At 34.6% G+C, this 22,348-nt stretch overlaps 1 protein-coding gene across 1 annotated transcript in view; it reads right to left on the reverse strand.

Annotated features, from left to right (window-relative positions):
* The window catches only part of Ppp1r12a (protein phosphatase 1, regulatory subunit 12A), a 114,031-nt gene that overhangs the window by 48,617 nt on the left and 43,066 nt on the right, over positions 1-22,348 (reverse strand). The window contains exons 2-4 of the mRNA XM_013018758.1: positions 9,565-9,695; positions 4,720-4,838; positions 367-518 (exon numbers count right to left, since the gene is read on the reverse strand). Of these exons, the coding sequence (XP_012874212.1) occupies positions 367-518; positions 4,720-4,838; positions 9,565-9,695 (402 nt within the window). The remainder of the gene's footprint in view (positions 1-366; positions 519-4,719; positions 4,839-9,564; positions 9,696-22,348) is intronic.

Genomic DNA, 22,348 nt, shown 5'->3' on the forward strand with positions numbered 1-22,348 from the left:
TTCAGCTCAAGGCGAGCGCTCTACCACTTGAGCTACAATGCCACTTCCGGTTTTCTGGTGGTTTATTGGAGATAGGAGTCTCACGGTCTCTCCTGCCCAGGCTGGCTTTGAACCGCGATCCTCAGATCTCAGCCTCCTGAGTAGCTAGGATTACAGGCGTGAGCCACCAGCGCCCAGCAAAAACTGAAAATTTGAAAGGACAAACTTTAGAAACAAAAGCAGTATAGGCTTTCTCTTTCTTCCTGCAAACAGTAATTCCTTTATTAGCTGCATGAAAACCTTAATTTACTTTAAGACAAAGAATTATGACATACAGAAAAACTAAAGTAGAAAAATAACTCTAAAAAATAGTACTAACTTTAATACTTCCGTGTAGCCTTTGGCAGCTGCCACATGGAGTGCTGTACCTCCAGATTTTGCATGTCGGATATCATTTATATGACCACTATTCAACCACTGCCTTGCATCTCTAAGCATTATCCGTTCCTCTTCCTTTCGAGCTGCTTCTATATCAACCCCTGAGAAAACAAAAATAACTATTTTCATTTTTTTCTACATTGAAAATGATTTTTCCAAATAATTATCCAAAATATTTCAAGTTTAAAGAAAAACCAAAAGCAAAACCAGTTCTAGAAAATGAGGTGCTTATAACTCGTTTAAATAATGTGAGAATACTGTAGATATTTTTAGTTTTCTCTTGTGATCATTTAGTTTCTGTCTCTACAATTTTAATCTTTTGTTTTCTTTTCACTTTTCCTGATTACTATTTTTTTAAGTTTGAACATTTCCCAAGGTATAGTATCCTTGAATTTTTTTTAATTAAAACTTTATTTAAAAAAATTATATGGGAGTAACAATCAAATTTGATCTTCTGTTTGACTTGTTCTCTGAACTCTAGTCTAGGAGGTACAAGTGTTTACTGAGCACTTCGATTAGGAAGGTCCTATATTCATCTAAAATGTTACAGATATTAAACTCTCTCTCCAAATTTCCTTTCTTTTCCCAACACGGCACATTCTTCATACCACCAGAATTATTTTTTATAATTTATGCAGATGTTCATTTACCAGACTCTTAGTATCATTTACAAGCACTATGCTAAGTTGATGTGATAAAAGTAAAAAGAATACAAAAATGAAGAGGGTACCTCTACCTTCAAGAAGCTCTGCATTTTGGGGTAAAATAAATTAGTAATGATGGTCCTAGAATTCCTAAATGACCTAGTGGTATCTTATCACTTCAACTGATGGCTACTTAGAAAACTAATAACACAAATCATGATACATTTACAATCTCTCTTTCTCCAGAATACCATGAGTTTATTAAAGGTTAAGGATCCTTTCTTTTTTCCACTACTGCCAGAGTATTTGGAACAAAGTAAAGGGACAGTAAGTGCTTACTAAATGCATAGTGAATGAATAAGTAAATGAATTTTTAAAAAAAGTAACTTGTTTGTTCAGTAGAGGGTTGACCTAGATTCAGAGACTCCCTGCCCAGACAATAGTAGGACCAGTTACTGGGTTGAATCTATAGTTTATGTTGGTGTCAATCAACATAAAGGATCTGATGAAAGTCTGCTCAAACCTCCTGCAGTGAACCAACAGAAATGTTGAACAAATTTCTACAGGCCCATGCCTATAGTATCCTAGCTACTCAGGAGGCTGAGATCTGAGGATCACAGTTCAAAGCTAGGCTGGGCAGGAAACTCCATGAGACTCTTATCTTCAATGAACTACTCAAAAAAGCCAGAAGTGGTAGAGCATTTGCCTTGAGCACAAAGAGGCTCAGGCCTAGAGTTCAAGCCCCAGGACCAGGAGGAAAAAAAAAAAAGATTGTAATAAAATGTAATTAGCTGGCAGGGATATGGGGGAAAAGGAACCCTCACTATACTGCTGGAAGGAATGTAAAATAGTACAACCACTCTGGAAAGCAGTCTGGAGGTTCCTCAAAAAACTAAACACAGACCTTCCCTACGATCCAGCCATACCACTTGTAGGCCATCTACCCTAAACACATCATGAATCAGGATATGACAAGGACAGCCACACATCCATGTTCATTGCTGCGCTATTCATAATAACCAAGATATGGAAATAGCCCAAATGCTCCACAATAGATGAGTGAATCCAAAAAATGTGGTGCCTATATACTATGGAATTTTACACAGCCATTAGAAAGAATAAATAATGTCATCTGCAGAGAAATGGATGGAACTAGAACAAATCATGTTAAGTGAGGTAAACCAAGCTCAGAGAGACAAACAGAACATATTCTCTCTGATATGTGGAAGTCAGATCTAAAATGCACTGGGATATGTCAAATTACACAGGATTCTAAATACTCACATACAGTGAGACCAAAAGAGGACACTCTTAGGAGAAAATCACTAAGGTCTAATCCCTAAGTGTCTCTTCATATTTATATAAAATAACACACATACTTAAACTCCTAAAATATGGAAACAAATGATTCCGTCTTCTTTACCTTATATATGATATATTCCTCTGTATATCTTTGGGAGAGTCAGGAGGAATAGAACTCAAGGAAAAAGGGTAAAAAAAAGTAGAGCAGTAGAGCTCACTGGGCACTGTGGAGATGGAGGGAGGGACAGGGCAAGTGCTAACAGTTGACATTGTATGAAAGAAAATGCACTTATTACCTGACTCATGTAAAGGTAAACCCTCTGTATATCACCTTTATAATAAAAATAAATTTAAAAAATATTTTCATAAAAATACAGGGAAAAAGTGCAGCAGAAGTACAGCCACTGAATGTAGAGCCTCGAAGTCTCCTACAATTGTGTTTGGATTCTGAATATGGAGTTCTCATGGAATTCTGATTCATTACACTATATATAGTATGACTTTCTCCCCTTCTTTCACTCTCAAAATTGGCAATTGAGTATCCTTTCTTCAGCCACATGGAAAGCAATACTTTCCATTCATACTTCAAACAATCCTTTGGTAAAGTCAGAAACAACATCTAAAGTACATAAATTGGATTAATGTCTTAAAAGTCTATGGTAGTTGTGGTTTGGTAAGAGTTCCTGTAGTTAACTCCCAACTTGATAATTTTTATGAACTCATCCTATCATACACATTTTCTTTTTATATATACTCCTAGATTTCTCTAACTCCCTTTATGGCTAGTATTTGGAGGTTACAGATAAATCCCTGCTTGAAGTCGAGGATGGATGCAACTACTGTAGTGCATTCCTGGCTAGAATTATAGGCCTGTATCTCTGTGCCCAGGTGTATTTTAAAGATAATTTCATTAGGATACAGTTATATACTGTTTATGGTGTAGCAATCAATGGTAATATTCTGCAGAATTGTGCAAATGTTATTAAAGTTAATATCAAAATATTTATGAATCATAAGAGAAATTATACTTACCATTCTCGATCTGTGACATCTCCCAAATCTCCATCTCCATCTCTCAGGTCTTTCAAACTCACATATTCAACTGCTTGAATGCCAAGCAATCTCAAATGACCCACTGATACTTCCCTAAAACATACTCTTCTCACACTCTTCACAGCTCAAATACAAACTTCATTTATTTAGTTGCTCTTACTAAAAACTTATTCTTTTTTACATATCCTAGGTCTAATAACTCAATCATTTTGATCAAATCTTCAAATATACCCAGAATCCAACCTCTTATCACTTAGGCTACTATGACTTCAGTCTAGTCCTATCATGACTAATCTAATCACAATTATTTTCTAACTGTTTTTCTTCTGTCTTACTACAATGAATTCTGAATACAAAAACCAGACTCTTTTCAATACTATTCATGTTAGTCATCTGCCTCAACACCTGTACTGACTGCCTGGTTCACTTGGATTAAAGGCTTACAAGGCTTTATATATTATGACCTCTTGCTACTTCTATAACATCCTCTCCTAGCAATCTCTTCCTCTGCTATTTTTGCTTCAGTCATACTAGTTACTTGCTGCTTATATACCAGGTACCCTTCCATCCTTATATTCATTGCTTCCTCTATCTGGAATGTTCTTTTCCCAGAACTAAATGACTCATTTCCTCTCTGCATTCAAATCTCAGTTAAATGATCTTTTACCAAGAGGCCTGCTTGGCCACTGTACTTAAATTTGCAGTATTTAAATTGCACCCATCCTGTGTACTTTCTATCCCCTTTCCTAACTGAAACTCTTATTCCCATATAATTTTTTAAAATTTAATTTTATTGTCAAGGTGATATAGAGAGAGGTTACAGTTACATATGTAAGGTAGTGGTAATGAGTACATTTCTTGTCAAACGTTGTTACCCGCCTCGTTTTTCTCCCACTTTCCTGCTCCTGTAATCCGCCCCGCCCCCCCAGTGTAAAGTTCATTTCCAACATGTTGTCTTGTGAGTATCACTGTTGCACTGGTTTGCCCTTTGTTCCAGCATTTTTGTTGTTCCCCTTCCCTTCCCTAATTCAGGTAAACGTATACACAATATATAGGATACCAAAATCAAATACTGACTGATTCTACCGCTTGTGATATTTCTTTCAGTTTAACAAATGTCAAAAGATACAATATTGAACAAGTTTCAAACAGAATCACACTGTACCTATTGTTCAGTAAGCTAGAATGTTTTTCACTTAAATTTTATGGTCATTCTTCAATGTCAATATTTACTTTTCAGGAAAGGTCAAAGTATCTAAGTGGTACACTTTTTTTTTCTCATTTTGGTTGGTTTTTATATTACCTTGCCGATTAACTTCATTTTGAAGTAGCTCTTCCATTGCCTCTTCCTCTGCGATATCTAAAGGTGTGTCTCCTTCACTGTTAACAGCCCCTACATGAGCTCCTTGACCAATCAAAAACCTGTATAACAAGAAAGATAGTTAAGCCAACATACTATCATTGAAATAAAACAAAATTCATCCAATAAAGACAAATTCCTACACTGGAGCAGTAACAGAGACCAATAATATTTGCATTATTTAAAAAATTTAACTATAGAATTATGTAAATTTAATATTGTGATGAATTCCAATGTAATTGGCGTTATGGTATCTTCTATTTGTGTATCTATAACACAATTTTAAGAACGTAAGCTACTGATTCCTCAAGCCTGCCAAAGCGATCCAGATGCAATTAATCCTTGTCATTGTGTGAACTTGTCATTATGTGAAATGTGTATCTCCTGGAATTATTTTTTTATTGGTATTACTAATGTCAAACACTGGTTTTAAAAACCTGAAATGGTGTTGAGCTCAACCATACAAGACCCATGTCAAATCCCAGCTTTAAAAACCCCAAACTGTTATGAGCTCCATCATGCAAAAAAACAAGTAAGTTCCTCAATTATCTACTCTTGACATAATTTTTAATCTCATTTTTCTTGTTTTACACTGTAGGCTCTAATAATATGAAAATATTTACTGTTTTAGATTAAATCATGTTCTATTGGTAACCTTGATTTTTTTGTTCAATATACAAATAATGGGTCTATTTCTCTATGTCCCTAATCAATTTAATTCATACATATTTTAAAGCCAATATAAAATACTCTCATAAAAATAAGAAACTGCCAGTATATAGTTAAAAAAATATCCCCTCCACAAAGCTAACCAGTATCACCAGTATAGAAAAAATCTTCAAGTACTTTTGTTATGCCTTTATGTGTATGTATCAACCTACAGTCAGTTATAGGGCTTGAACTCAGGGCCTGGGAGCTGTCCCTGAGCTATTCAGCTCAAGGCGAGTACTCTACCACTTGAGCCATAGCACCACTTTGGTTTTTCTGGTGATTAATTAGAGGTAAGAGTCTCATGGACTTTCTTTGCCCAGGTCGGCTTTGAACTGGGATCCTCACTCAGATCTCAGTCTCCTGAGTAGCTAGGATTACAGGCATGAGCCACTGGTGCCTGGCTATAATCACCTTTGTAAAAACAAAATAAGCCGGAATGCACTTCTTTCCTTCTAATAGCAAAAAATATCCCACAGTATAGTTGGATCATATTTTCATCGAATACCTCTTTCATGCTAGTCATGTTCTCAAGTGAACATTTAATATTGTTATTTTCAGAAATTATTATTTTCATCGTATCTTAAAAATTTCTCAACATGACTACTATAAATTCTGTTTTTTCTTAGCTATGCATAAGACTGAAAATATTTACTGATATTTGTATATTTCCTTTTATGAACTGTTTGTCTTTTGTCTACATTTCTAACTGGTTTATTAATTCAACAAATGCTGATGATGTCACATGCCAGGAACACAGTAATAACCATAGGCATATAGGAATAAGTATAGGTTGAGCAAAATTGTTGGGAAAAAAATGTTTCAGATTTCAGATATTGTGAGTGAGAAATCTGGAATATCTGCATATAAACAATGAGTTATTATAATAGGGATGAGATAATGTATTATCTTTAATGCTCTTGTGTTTTAACTAGGAGCTGGTACATTAAGTTAGGTATTCAATTTTCCCTTTTGTTTTCATAGTTTTAAAAACTGTTATACAAAACTAAAAATAAATATTTCCTTAAATACTCCAAATAATAAGTGAGTCTGAAGCAGGAAACTAAGAGAAGTGAAACAAGAAACTATGTACACTTCAAGACAATATACAATTATTTTGCTAGGCAAAAATCCAGATCAAACAACTATGGGTACCTTTTATTTATGTGTTAGAAATCATCAAAAGGATACACATAGTGTATCTCCTCAGAATAGCTGTAGTGCTTAAAATAGAAAGAGCTATATGAAGCGTAGTTTTAAGGAAGCATAAGGTCAAAGCCAAACCAACAATGCAAGTTTATATTAATAGGAAGGATGCGAAGAGAAACTAATTAGAGCAAAGCTCTAAAAATTCTACCAAGAAGCAGAACCTGAGGGTTATGGGTATGGCTCAATACATCAGTCACAGCTTAGTGGTCCAGCTCATTATTTGCAAATTGGTAAATACTGTTTTAGCACAAAATCAAGTATCATTGTGGCCACTTTGTGGACAGGAAAATAGAAGTTTCTGATATCAGAGATACTACTCATGAACAAGATGCTTTGTATTTAGCAATTGCTGGTGACTGTTTTGCCCAAATTGTGCTGTCTAATTTGAAGCATAGTTAAGCCTGATTCTACAATTTACTCTAGTTTAAGGGCTGCATATAATAAACCTCTCCTTGGTTTCCAATAGCTTGAGATGCCACCAACCTTCCAGTTCCTGTCACTTCTCAGTGTGCACATCCAAAACACAATTCTACTGCAGCAAAAGGGAAGCAAGCAGTGACAAGACTGAGAGAGTTCATTCTGGTGTGTTAGATTTACATGTGGCTAAATCAATTCCCTTTATACTGTATTATCTGAACAATCTATTGGCAGTTATTATTTTTCTTGTTATAGTGTTTTTACTCTGAGCTTTAGTATATTCTAATATTATGTCAATATCAATGAACAAATTTTCATTTGAGTGCAAGTGAGATGAATTATTCAATGAAATAAAATCTGCATTAACAGCATAATCCAAACAAAGAGCTCTGACCTAAGACCTTTGAATGTTTTCCCAAAAGTATCAGTTCTTTTCTTTCAACACTTGAAACAGTGGATCTCTAAGATTTGCAATAAATGAATCTGCTGTCATTAAACTGTTTCTCCATAACTGCTTTCCAGACAGTTTTCCCTTGTCTTTAATTTTTAGAACTTTACATAAGATATGCCTTTTTTGTTTTATCCTATTTGGGATTTACTTAACTGCTTTAATTTTGAGGTGTACTTCTGCCAAATTTGGAACGGCTATTTTCTAAATTCCTGTATTACTTTAATGCTCTCCTCCTATTATTTAGCTAATACCTATTATTTAGCTTCTGTGGCTCCAAACGTACAATACATGGCTAAAGGAGGTTAAAAGAAAAGGGAAGAGACTACACCAGTGTCCTTCTTTAGGTCTTGAGATTTCCAGCTGCTCTAACTTCTCTCTAGCTCCATTTCCAACATCTTAAAAACATAATTCCATAATTACTCTAAAATTAATTATACCAATAACAAAATTGAAGCAAACACTTGGGAAAGAAGTCTATTTAATTGGGCAAGGCTCTGGGTGTGGCTCAAATGGTAGAGTACCTGACTAACAAGAGTACTTAAACTCTAGTTCTCCCCAAACCAAGACAGATATAAGAGGTCAGACTGCAAATCTAGCTTGCCATTTGTAAAAATAAAAACCAAAACAAGAAGAAGTAAATTCTTTTCTTAAAGAAAACATTCAAGGTTCAGTTATTAGATTTTTCTAGTTTTTTCTCTATTCTTGCCCACAGCAGTGAGTGAATCTAAATGTCTGTTGCCACACACTAACTTTTTTTTTGGTGTTACAGGAGTGTGAATTCAGGACCTCTTGTAATCTACCACTTGAGCAATTCTTACAACCCTTTTTGCTTTAAGTTATTGTTCTAGATAGAGCCTTTGTCTTTTTTCAGGGCCAGCCTCAGTCAGTCATTATTCTCCCATTGTCTTCAGTGTTGCTAGGATTATATATATTATATACGTATTATATTATCTATATTATATAATACACATATATCACATATAATAGTTTCATGCAACATCTCTCTCCATATTCTAATGCTTTCTCTCTATAAAACTATAGTTCCTAAGAAGCTTATTCATGAGTTTATTCAATTGTGGTCAAGACTAGTTTGCTTGCTTAACCAAAAGGCTGATTCAAATAGGGAATCATTAGCTGGACACTATCTGGGCACTCACACCTGTAATCCTAGCTACTCAAGGAGGTTGAGATCTAAGGATCACAGTTTAAAGTCAGTCTGAGCAGAAGAGTCCCCATTAGACTCTTACCTCCAATTAACCACCCCAAAACCAGAAGTGGCACTGTGGCTCAGAGTGGGAGAACACTAGCTTTGAACACAAAAGCTCAGTAACAGTGTCCAAGCCCTTGACTTCAAGCCCCATAACTGACCCCCAAAAATGAAGAAAATATTGGGAATCATAAAACATAATACATATATGTAAACACATTTACTTCAACATAAAAGACATTAATTTACCCATTCTTTAGTGAAGAACAGACTCTTTCCTTGGATCATGTCTCCAAATGTCTAGAAATACATGCTGCTTTTCTTATGCAAACAGAATCATAGTTCTTTATCTAAGACTGAAATGTCTAAAGAGAAGCATATATAATACTGGGTTTTTTTTCCTTCTAATCTTTCAGTTGTCTCATCCACATATAATTAAATACCAATTATACTTTTAGTAATCCTTGCCTTTGGATCTTTCCAAAGTATTCAACTTATTATAGCACAAGGAAAAAAAACATGTATAATTCATTTGTTTGGAGATACCCAACTGTATTTTGTAATGCTGACAAGCATTAAAAAGGCTGAGAATACATACAACTAACATTTGGAAAGCTCACGATCTAACTCAACTGGTAAAAACAGAAGGGAACTTAGCAACACAGTACAGTCAATGTGTTTTAACAAAGAATATACAAGTTAATACAGTGAATGCCATTTTTAATATTATGGATGAGAAAACAGAGGCACTGACAAGCTGGCAATAGAATAAAACTAAAATACAGAACTGGCTTACTCTGCAATATCGAGATATCCACAGGAAGCAGCTGCATGTAGTGGTATCCAGCCTTCATTATCAGGCTGATTAATATTTGCTCCATTTTCTACCAAAAACTTGACCATGTCAACATTGTCATCAATGCAAGCCTAAAAACAAAACATGAAGCATAACTGTAAAATAATTGTACCAACAGTCCAAATAATAAAATTCTTACTTAATAGATTTTATAATATATACAATTTCTGTAAATCTTCAGCTATTATGTTGTAAGACCAAAGTCTTTTCTTTGATACATATACAACAGTACTACTACATGACTACTTTTTATGGCAACACAATTACAAAAACAAAAATACATTAAAATGAAAATAATCAAAATATTATAATTATATGCCAACAATAGCAATAATTCATAATATGTAGTTGAGTATGGGTGCAAGATCCTTTCAGAGAGGAAATAAAGCTATTTCAAAATAACACTAAGATGTTATTTTCACCTTTTTTTTCATTGCATTTGAAGATGCAAAAGCAACAGTGATAAAATTGCATGAGTAGCCGAATCTTGACTCTTAAATACATGCCTTTTTAATAAAATTATGTAATAAGATAAAAATACACATTAGAGCACTTATATAGAAAACAAAAGTTGTCTTTAGAAAATTATCTGTGCAACTGAATTGGAAATTATACTAGCCAGTTTTCCACTAAATTAATTTTACTTCAATGAGAAACTAGAGTATAACTTTTGACTCCTGACTGAAATTTTCTTGAAAATGAGAAAAATAAATGTCACTTTAAGAAAAGGAACTAACATCAATACATACAACATGCAATTCACAGTGCATGTTACCAACTGAGAAATCAAGCTTTCTAGACTAAATTAGCCATTTTGATTTAAAAAATGTTCTAAGTACTATAGAAAAATTGTTATTTTAAATCAGTAAATATGTTAATTGCTCAGTTTTAACCTGTAAGACTACATATTATTAGTATATACAACCTTTAGAAATTACAGCTCATTGCAATTTTCAATACTTGAAAGTGCAACATTTTGTAAACAATAGTCTTACAGTAAGTAGGAATTAAAAAAAATTGCTTTGTGCTAAGCAGTATGATAGATTCTATTCTTTGACCAGGTATTTCAGGGATTTTGTTCTTGCTATCCTATTGAGAATGCCTGTCCAGCCTCTTCAGTAAATGCTGTTGGCAAAATTGGTTAATCACCTGTAGAAAACTAAAGCTAGATCCTTACATAACCTGCTGCACCAGAATCAACTCCAAATGGATCAAAGAACTCAGAGTCAAAGAAGACACCCTGAAAACATTACAGGACAGAATAGGAGAAACCCTAGGTCTCCTTGGCACAGGCTGAAATTTTTTTAAGAGAGACCCAAAACACAACAAATCAAAGAAAGGTTGGACAAGTGGGATTGCATGAAACTGCAGAACTTCTGCATGGCAAAGGACATAACTAGCAAGATCAATAGAAAGCCCACAGATTAGGAGAAGATCTTCACTAGCCATACAACGGTTAGGGGTCTTGTAAGGTCTGAACAGGGACACCTCCCTCCCTCTTGGCTAAGTTTCTGCACAGTATCTGTTAACTAGGTAACTGGCAGACCTGGAAGTAGTCATCTTTCCCTCCTGCTAGGTGACATCCTGGGCCACCCCTCTGGTCATGTGCCTCCCATCTGACCTCAGGAGGGTCCTAGACCCTGAGGTCACATCCAGATCCAGTGTGGCCACACCTCCTCCTGTCCCTGGTCTAGATAAGTCCTGGCCCAAGAGTGGGTTGCCCAATTTCCCACCTCCTTTCCTTTACAGCCATGCTTCTCCACCATGCATGGTGGGGGCAACAGTTTGGTAAATAAACTTCTTTTCCTGCCTGAATAGCATGTGATGTTCTCCTCATTGGCTACCTAATGAAACCTACTTATTTAATATACCTTACAGGTCTCATATCTAAAATATATTTGGAACTCAAAAAATTAAATCCCCAACAAGAAATCCTCAAAGAAACTACTGCCCCATAAATAAGTAGGCTAAGGACTTAAAGAGTCTTCTCTGAAGAGGAAATAAGAATGGCCAAGCAGACACATAAAGAAATGCTCAACTTCTCTAGCCATAAAAGAAATGCAAATCAAAACAACATTGAGATTCCACCTCACTCCAGTAAGAATGGCTATAATCAAGAACTCTAATAACAACAGATGCCCCTGGAGGGGATGTGGCCAGAAGGGAACTCTACTTCATTGTTGGTGGGAGTGTAAACTTGTTCAACCACTTTGGAAAGCAGTATGGAGGTTCCTCAAAAGACTCCACATAGAGCTCCCCTATGAACCAGCAATCCCACTTTTAGGCGTTTACCCAAATGATCACAAGCAAGACCATACTAAAGCTACCAGCACAACTATGTTTATCTGAGCATTATTTACCATAGCTAAGATATGGAACCAACCCAGATGCCCCTCAGTAGATGAACGGATCAAGAAAGTTTTGTGTGTGTGTGTGTGTGTGTGTGTAAAATGGAATTCTATGCCTCCATCAGAAAGAATGACATCGCCCCATTTGTTAGGAAAAGAAAGACTTGGAAAAAATTGTATTAAGTGAAGTAAGCCAGGCCCAAAGAAACATAGGTCCCATAGTTTCCCTTATTCACAATAACTAGTATATGTCTGGGAAATAGAAAAGGTCAAAAGCTATGTACATATGACCAGATAAAATGAAGTTGGCCAGGCCTGGTGGCTCACACCTCAAATTCTAGCTACTCAGGAGGCTGAGATCTGAGGATGGCGGTTCAAAGCCAGCCCGGGCAGGAAACTCCTTGAGACTCTTATCTCCAATAAACCACTAGAAAACTGGAAGTGGTGCTGTGGCTCAAGCAGTAGAGTGCCATCCTTGAGCTGAAGAGCACAGGGACAGCATCCAAGCCCAGAGTTCAAGCCCCACGACCGTCCAAAAAAGAGAAAAAAAAGAAGTTAAGTGAAATGAACCCCAAGATAGAGACACAGGTGGTTTTTTCTTTCTTGCTATTGTTTCTAACGTATTTATAAGGTACCATGTGATTTTTTGTTGTTGTCGTTGCTTTGTATGTTTCTCCCCCATGGTATAACCCCAGTTTTCACTATATTTGATATCAGCATAATTTGGGGAGGGGAAGGGAAAAAACAAAATGCTTACACAGGGATACAGGATGACCCATTGTAACGAGATGTACAAGACACTATATTGAAAAACGAACTTTACAATTTAGGCAGGGGAGAGGGTGTGGGGTGTGAGTGGAGAGTATAGTTGTGGAGATGGGAGAGAAGGGATGGTAGGGGAAAAACAAAGGAGGAGGCAACAATTCTTGATAAGAAATGTACTCATTATCTTGCTCATGTAACTGTTAACGCCTCTGTACAGTATTTTCACAATAAAAATCATTTAAAAAGAAAAGATAATGCCTGTCTATCCATTTGCCCAAATATTTCTTGGACTGGCAGTTGAACTAAAGGACCTCTCACTTGCTAGGCAGGTGCTCTACCATTTGAGCCCTTCCACCTTTTAAAGTAATTGTTATTACTCTATCACATTAAAAACACCAGTATCTGGAAGTGGCACTGTGGCTCAGTGTGGTAAGAGCAGTAGCCTTGAGCAAAATAGTTCAGGGACAGCCGGTCAGGCCCTGAGTTAAGACCCCATAACTGACAGAACAAAAACATCCATTAGTATTTTTATTTATCTATTTTATCTATTTATTCATCTATCTCACCCAGTGCCTGAGATATAAAACATGTATAAGAGGGCCTGACATGGAGAAAATTACTTAATTTTAACCACTTTCAGTTTAGGTACTTTTACCCATTTTCACCAAATTAAGCAGATATAAATGTTCCCCCTCCCACCATCCTTCAAGTTCTACTATAAATATTATCTTATCCAATTAGTAATATTAGTAATATCAACATTTGGATCTCACAAGTAAGCTGATACTTAACATTATACTATGGCTATTTACATATGAATCCTAACGTTTTAATTTAAAAATCTGTTCTTTAAGGCTGAGGATGTAATCCAGTGGTAAAGTATTGGTCTAGCACAGGGCCCTAGATTTGATCCTCAATAGCTAGGTGAATGGGGAAATTCCAAATAAAAGACAAACTCCACAATGGAACTATTTACTTTTACTAATTTACTATTTACTAATGCATTTTTAGGAATACAACAGGATCATACATAACCAATGAAGTAAGAGTATAATTCCAGATGTATTCTCTTGGAAGGATTGCTAGATTTGGTACTATTCATTACTGTTATAGAATAGAATTTAATCAGATAAAATTCCTATATATGACCCTTATGTAAGAATCTATGAGAAATGCAAAGAATTTGTTTTATGGGAGTTAAAAAGGTGGGTTGAAATCTACTCAAAAGTCTTACAGCTTCCCAACTGATATACACTATCAGGGTTTGTCTAAAAGGGCAAGTTGCTTTTTATCCAATTTGGGCAAAAACAGGCCAACAAAGCTAATCATCTAGCTGGCGCGAGTGGCTCACACATGTAATACTAGCTAGTCAAGAGGCTGAGATTGAAGGATCACGGTTCAAAACCAGCCCAGGCAGCAATGACTCTTATCTCCAATAAAATAAAGTGGTGCTGTGGCTCAAGAGGCAGAGTGCTAGCCTTGAGCTGAAGAGCTCTGTCAGGAACAGCGCCAAGGCCCAGAGTTCAAGCCCCATGACTGACAGAAAAAACAACAACAACAAAAAAAAAACAAGCGAATAAGCTTGTTTCTTATCTATGTAAATATATAACCTACACATACTAGGGCTGAAGACTATCCTTTTCTAATGTTTTAAAAGTGATTCTAATACAACTAATGAGTACACATTGATTTATATTCTCTTAGTTCAGTGTCAAAAGATCCTTGCTTTTAAAAATCAAGCTTATTAAGAATCCAGGAAGAAACTGGCAGTGATGGTACATGATCATAATCCTAGATACTTGGGAAAGAAAGGTCAGGAAGAACCTGGTTCCAGGCTAAGATAAACAAAAAGTTAGCAAGAAATATGCCAATATGGTTGGTAGTAGGGCATGAACTCAGGGCAGGGGTGCCATCTCTGAGTTCTTTTGCACAAGGCTAGTATGTTCTACCATTTTGAGCCTCAGTTCTACTTCTGGCTTTCTGGTGGTTAATTGGAGGTAAGAGTCTCAGCTCACTTTTCTGCCTTGGCTGGCTTTGAACCACAATCCTCAGATCTCAGGCTCCTGAATAGGTAGGATACAGGTGTGAGCCACCAGTACCTGGCTAATTATGCACTTCTGCAATCCCAACTACACAGAAGTCCTGGACAGCAAGATTGTAATCCTAAATATAGTATTCAAATTATACAAAACCCCTACTTGAAAAACCACTAAAAGCAAAACAGGGCTACGGATGTTGCTGAAGTGGTACAGCAGGGTCTGAGTTTAAACTCCACTACTCAGTACACCTTGGCAAAAGAAAAAAAAAATCTATGTAGTTACTGAGAATAAAGACGAGTATGTCATTTAAAAAGTACAGATAGAAAACTGTTTTCATAAACCTATCCTTTTAAAACAGGCATAAAACTTGTGCTTTAACACAGACAGAAAAATATTTCTAAAGAAATGTAAGTTGAAAGAAAAAAAATTAGGTCAATATAGCATACATCTGTAATCCCAGCAATTGGAAAGTGAAGGAGAGATGGTCTCAAAATTAGAAAACAAAATAAAAACAGAAACTTACTAGTTTTTAACCATTAAAGCTTCTGTTTTACATTCAGAAAAATAAACTTTTTTCAGGGATGAAAAGTCATCAACAACAACAAATGAGAGCATCATTGTTAGGAAATGGGAAGACTTGGAAAAAATTATGTTAAGTGAAGTAAGCCAGGCCCAAAGAAACATAGGTCCCATGGTTTCCCTTATTAACAATAACTAGTATATGTTTGAGTCAGGCAGAAAAGGTCAGATAAGTTGATGTTAGGGAAATGAACCCTAAGATATGTATTCAAATGTTTGTTTTCTTTCATGTGACTGTTTCTAACACATTTATAAGATTATTTCTTTGTTGTTTTGTATGTCCCTCCCCCACTTTATAAACCCTGCTTTCACTGTATTTGATGTTGGTATAATTTGTGGAGGAAAGGGAAAAAAACAAATCGTTTAAATAGGGATGCAGGCGGACCCAACAATGAGATATACAAGTCATTATGTCGAAAAAACGAACTTTACAACTTTGGTGGGGGGTGGGGGGAGGACTGGGTGGGGAGCCGCAGGAAGGATGGAAAGGGGAACCAACGGAGGAGGCTACAATGCTTGATAAGAAATGTACTCATTATCTTGCCCGTATAACTGTAACTCATCTGTACAGTATTTTCACAATAACACCCCCCCCAAAAGAAATAAGTGCTTCATTGAAGGATCAAATACAAAAGAGCCGAGACTATGTCAATCTAAGAAAAAGTAGCTTGGGGCTTACTAATAAGATAAAATGAATAGTAGGTTGCTATTGGCCAGATCCTGAATTCAAGTTCCAGAACACACACACACACACACACACACACACACACACACAACACACACACACACACACACACACACACACACACACACACACACACACGCTTAGTTGTTTACCATCTATTTACTTGACTCCTGGCATAACAGGCATAAAAAAGGCAGTAATTGTGCCATAATCCCAGTACAATCCCTTGAACAATGTTTAGCATATGGTAGGTACACAGTAAATGGATGTAGGGGATAACAAAAATTCAGAGATTAGACAGCCTGAAGAAATCAAATAGCAGGAAAATGACAGACCCAGGATTCTAACACAAAATGCCTGATTCCAAAAAATAAGCGCTTTTCACACTTAGCATTCTGAATTCCTACATATGCTCCTAGTACATCAACATAGTTTTCATGTATTAACAGGCTATTCACAAGAGAATATAATACATCCTACCCACTTAGTAGGTATTTGTTGTACAAGTAGAACCAATTTTGTTTTACCTACCACAAAAGCCAAAGGAAAAAAAAAGCTTTAAATAACATTTCCCTAAGAAAGAAAATCACAACGTTTCTATCAAAAATGCACTATATACATAAAACAAAAACAAACAAAAAACATTAAGAAAGAATTATAACTTTTGCCTCCAGGTTATTTTAGCTTACTACAAGTTTTGTGGCTATGGACAAGTAATATAAATAATTTTGGGCTTCTATGTCTTTATTTTTATTTCAAGTTGAGGGAAGTTAGAAATTCAAATATTACCAAAATTGTCTATTTTATTGATGTTCCTTTGTAACAAGTTATAAGCACCTTGAAAGCATGGCTGGAAAGTTCTCAGAACATAACCTTACACATCAGATAATAAATACAAGTATCAACTTTAAGTGTATATTGCTTGAGGAAAAAACCTAGTGTTTTTCATGAGATAGTGATTAAAGGAAGAAAGATTAAAGAGATTTAAGAACCAAAGTTATATATTGCAACAAAGAAAAGAAAAAACCACAAAACTCTATTGCATTGTCTAGTTTATTAAATGGTATTTGAGTGACTTAATGATTCATAGTAACTTAAAAATATTAGAGCTATTTATAAGCACTATACTCCATTTTCCTTAAGAAAAGAGACTGAGTAAATCTACTCTTTTTTTTCCTCAATGCTTTAAATTCCCACATGCTTTGAAACAGTATCCTAATGTGTTAATGTGGATATGATTATATAAATCATGGGTTCTTTACAAAAGGATATAATATGATCCATCAGCATTAGGCTCAATTTGTCATTAGTGGAGAGTAAAAGCATTTCAGAATTTCAAAGATGTTTGAAAACAATTTTTGAGCAGAGAATATGATCAAATACGTATTATGAAGAGGGAAGATTCAAACTAATCAACAGCAGAAATCATTCAAGGAAAGAATATGGAGAATTAGAAAAAACAGTTAAAAAACAAAAAGGAAGGTGACTAGTTAAGATACAGTAAATTAAGATTAAACTACTGTCTATATATTCTTCTTAGAAAACAAAGATATATGGCATTTCATCCAATCAACAGAGAGCTACGAATAGAATTTTAATTTCTCTAATTTTTTAACAGCTTGATCCTCTTGTGCAAATAAAGAAGTTGAAGATGAACAATTACACTGTATAAAAACAGTACTTACTCCTCATTATAGGAAAAAAATTAAAAATCTGTGGCACATTTATTTTTGAAAAGACCTTTTGCAAATGTTACCTTTAGATAAACAAACTTTACTTCTCTCATGGATCATGTCTGTCTCTTTCAGAGGACTATATAAGGCAGCTAAATTTTCACAAATACTCCAAGTTGCAATTCCATTGCTGAAGTGGATAAAAATAAGTAGAGTTCCCCTGACTGTGTTGCACATTTTCCCATTGAAAGCATCCTAGCTCCCCTAAAATCACTCTAATGACAATAGCTAATCCATTATTCCACAGTAATCAAAGAAAAATTTATTAAAGACACACCAGTGATTTTCATTTATTAACTGGACCCCTTTTTCTCTTTTTTAAACAATTTAACACTACCAAGATTTGACTTTCCTCTAACAGTGTAAGGAAGCAAAAAATATATAATAAAATTTATAATGGTAATAACTAAAAGGGCAACCCTACTCAGGTATCATATTTCAAAGTACAAGTACAGAAAAAATATACATAAAGAGATAATTAAAGTGAAAGGAATTTAAGTATAATTATTAAGATGTGCATTGGTTATTTTGAGAACTCAGAAATTCCAAATTCCTAAAGGAAACTCTATTCCTGACTTCAGTAAAAACAAGTGAAAGCTACTTCCCAGTATGGAAAGACACCAAGTAGATATGGTAGAGATAAATAAAGGCAAGTTCCAAAATAAAATCTTACTTGCCATGAGTAAGCTTTTGACATTAAATAGGAAAAATTTTTATTAAACATTAATTTTTAAAGATTCTCCCTCTGAAGAAGGTAAGTCAATGCTTTACTTTAGGAAAAAAAAAGTCCCAGCATATTGGAATTAGCTATTTTATAACAAGTGAAATGTTGATGATTATAAATATTTGTAGGTTTATAACTCAATGTAGCATTAAAAAACCAGCAAAAGAAAGTTAAAAACAGTTAAATCTGCTTCTTTTATTTTGTTCATAAATGTAATATTTTAAAAATATTTTAAAATAAATACAAAAAGTACTGTCACAAATTTTTATTATAAATGAATCTCAAATTTGTGGCATAAATCATTCAAGCTGTTCTCCTAAACATTTATACACTACATGCAAGCAACTGGCAAGGCTTTCCCATAAAAATATTGTTGCTCAGATAATCAAAAGCTAGCACATGCAGCACATTAAGGGACCCATGACTTGCTGACTTAAAAATATTTGACTAAATTTGGTCAGTTTATTGAGCCATATAAGGAAAGAAACAGAACAAATCAAAGATACTCCTAAATTCTAACCAGACATGATTTAACCTTATTTTTAAAATTTTTTTAATGAATGCATATCCAGAGCAATTAACAATAAACAGCTATGTGATGAAAATTCAACCTTTAATTCTAAGTATAGGTAACAATGTTAATGAGCTGTAAACTTATTCATGAAACAAGTTCAAATACATAAAAGTGTTGCTTTTATTATTCCACATGGTCTGTAAGAAAACAATTGAGAAGTCTGATAACAAAGTGTTGGATAAAGGTCCTACACAAATGCACAGAGCAGGGAAGAGTCCATACCTTGAAGACAGATTTGGGATTGAACTATATAACTTGAAAAATCATTAAAATTTCATTCTTAAAACATCCAAATAAATGTATTTGTCAACTGTGCAACAACTAAAATCACAACCACAAAATTAAAAGGATTCAAAACAAGTGCTATTACAAAGTTCACTCTGGAGTGAGATTGCCTAGGACTTACTGGTCAGGTGTTCATGTTATGAGCCAGTTTCCTTTGAAAAATGAAGAAAATAATACTTACCAATTCAAATGAACCCTTTGAAGCATGTGAATTAATATACACAGCAATAGATTAAATGTTCCACCTACCAATTGGTATCTAAGAGGATAATTAACTTTTAGAAGATATACTAAGAAAATTCTTCAAACAAGCTTACAAATTCATTAACTCAAATTATCTATGTTGCAAAAGAGTAAAGCAACTGAAAAGACGTAGTTGTATGAAAATGTAATTACAGATTCTAGGAAAAAGTATAATATTATAGTCAATAGTTGAAATGGTACCTGACCATTAGTATTGACAGGCAAAAGACAAATTAATTTGAATGACAGGCAAAAGACAAATTAATTTGAATATAAGCATTCTATTAATGGATTTCTACTTCATAGAAACAATTCTTTATCATTCTTAAGAGAATAAAAGCTCAATTTATAGGTAAAGAAATACGAAGATAAACTAGAAACAGTGTGTATTCAGAAAAATTAAAATGGATCCTGGCCAGGCAATGGGTTTGTTCTATCTTAAAGAAAACTGAAAAAAAAAAAAAGAAAGAAAACTGATGCTGCACATTTGAAAGAAGGAATTATAGATGTGATTTATACAAGAAAGACTATGAAGAATTCCAAGAAGTATTCCTATTTTAAACAATGAACAATTTGGTATTGCATTAAAACACTGAAAAGTAAATAAGCATGTTTAACTTTAGAAGAATACTAAGTTATCAAGAAAAGTTCAACAACTTTCCTCTTCCTAACTAGATGTAAAAATAAAAACATACCCTTTAAAACTGTCATACATTTAAATGACATGATTAGAATTACAAATCCAAACACAGACTAAACAAATTGACTAAGACATAGAAATTCCTCATTTAGACAAGGAAAAGTTCATGCTTATGTCTACAAAAGAAATTACAGGAACTATTTCTGATAAAGAGAAGGCAAATATAGGTTTGAAAACACAAAATACATTTGTCTGGCAGAGATGACATAATATATGGTAGATACAGAGTATAAAAAATTCTGAGAAAAACATTTGAGATTAAAAAATATATTAGTTTGTATGGGAAAGTTACTTAAGTCCTACTCAAAAACAAGCATTACATGGTTAAATAAAAAACATAAAAAACGGAAGCTATAAACATTTTTACATAGTTCTGTCATTTCTTTTATTGATAAAGACCAATAAAATAGTAAGTACTAAGTGGGACTTGATATTTTTAGAAGCAAACACTTTTATTTAGGGGCTTAGAAAAAGTAATGCTATTTTTTTTCTTAAGAGTTTAAGATGCTTAGAAATATAAACTAAATTGGCCTTCAGCATCATTTTGTAATATTTTTTGTTGATAAACTATCACATACAGCACAGGAAGCTATGTACTTTGGAAGATATAAATACTAGCACTAGAGGGTATTTTCTCCTTGTTTCCTTTATACCAATGCCTGGCATATAGCAAGTACCTAATAAATACATGTGGACTGAAATAAAAATATGCTAACTCCTTTTTTTTTCTTAGTCTTGGGGCTTTTGTCCGTGGTGGGGCTTGAACTCTGGGCCTGGGCACTGTCCCTCAGCTCTTCAGCTCAAGGCGAGTGCTCTACTACTTGAGCCACAGAGATAAGACTCTCAAGGACTTTCCTGCCCGGAATGGCTTTGAACTGTGATCCTAAGATCTCAGCCTCCTGAGTAGTTAGGATTACAGGTGTGAGCTACCGGCGCCCAGCAAATGCTAACTTCTTAATAAGCAGGCATTTATGACCTAGTGTGCGAATGTGTACATAAAATTGTGTTATTTTATCTGAGATATGCTCACTTGTATTTCCAGTCTTACTCCTAACTAGATTACAATTCCATAAAAAGAACTGCTTTACAATGTTATCTCAATGAACAGTTTTTAGTGACTAAATCAATCATGTAGTCCTGTCTTCAGTATGGACAACCTTGAATTAGGAGAAAAAATATGCACAAAAAGTAGAAAATTTTACTATGCAATTTATGTAAAATAAGGAAGAATGATTATATGATTAGAGATGAGTTAAAGTTTTTTGGAAAAACTGTATGTCAAGTGTCATTACTGTCTGAGCTCTAGGGACAGGAAGGCCACTGTAGCAGTTTCCTTCTTAAATCTCATTTTCAACAGTTATGACTACAAACTCAGCTAGAATGGCTAATAAATGGATACAGTAATAAAAAAAGCAATTTTAGTTTCAGAGGAAGAAATAATAATGATACAGTTCTTGCCACTGATATGTCTAATGAAGAGTCTGGAATACACGCTAAATTGTTCATTAAAATACATCTTTTAAACTGCTCTATACTAAAGATAAAAAAAATTCACAGCTTTCCAAAACAAGGCAAAAATTCACAATCTTTTGTACTTTTTATTTTTGGTGCCAGCTCTGCCTGGGGCTTGAACTCACTGTCCCTGAGCTTTTTTATGCTCAAGGCTAACTAACGCTTTACCACTTGGGCCACAGCTCTGGCATTTTTGGGTAGTTAACTGGAGGTAAGAGTCTCATGGGCTTTCTTGCTAGGCTTGCTTTGAACCATGATCCTCAGATCTCAGCTTTCTTAGTAGCTAGGATTATAGGATGAGCTACCAGTTCACACAATTTTAAATAAATTTTTTTTCTAGAAAAAATTTTCAGTGTTTAACAAATCAGGTACTCACTAATTCAACAACAGATCTTGATTATTAACAAAGCCAGCCAGTGTTGGCTGACAGAACAGTAAAAGACATTGACCAGATATCTGTACTTACACAACCTTTAGTCAAGCAGGCAAAACAAACAAAAATCCCCCAAACTCTCAGAAAACTCACACAGTAACACA

This window comes from Dipodomys ordii, unplaced genomic scaffold, assembly GCF_000151885.1.
Source record: "Dipodomys ordii isolate 6190 unplaced genomic scaffold, Dord_2.0 Scaffold3, whole genome shotgun sequence".
Lineage (NCBI taxonomy): Eukaryota > Metazoa > Chordata > Mammalia > Rodentia > Heteromyidae > Dipodomys > Dipodomys ordii.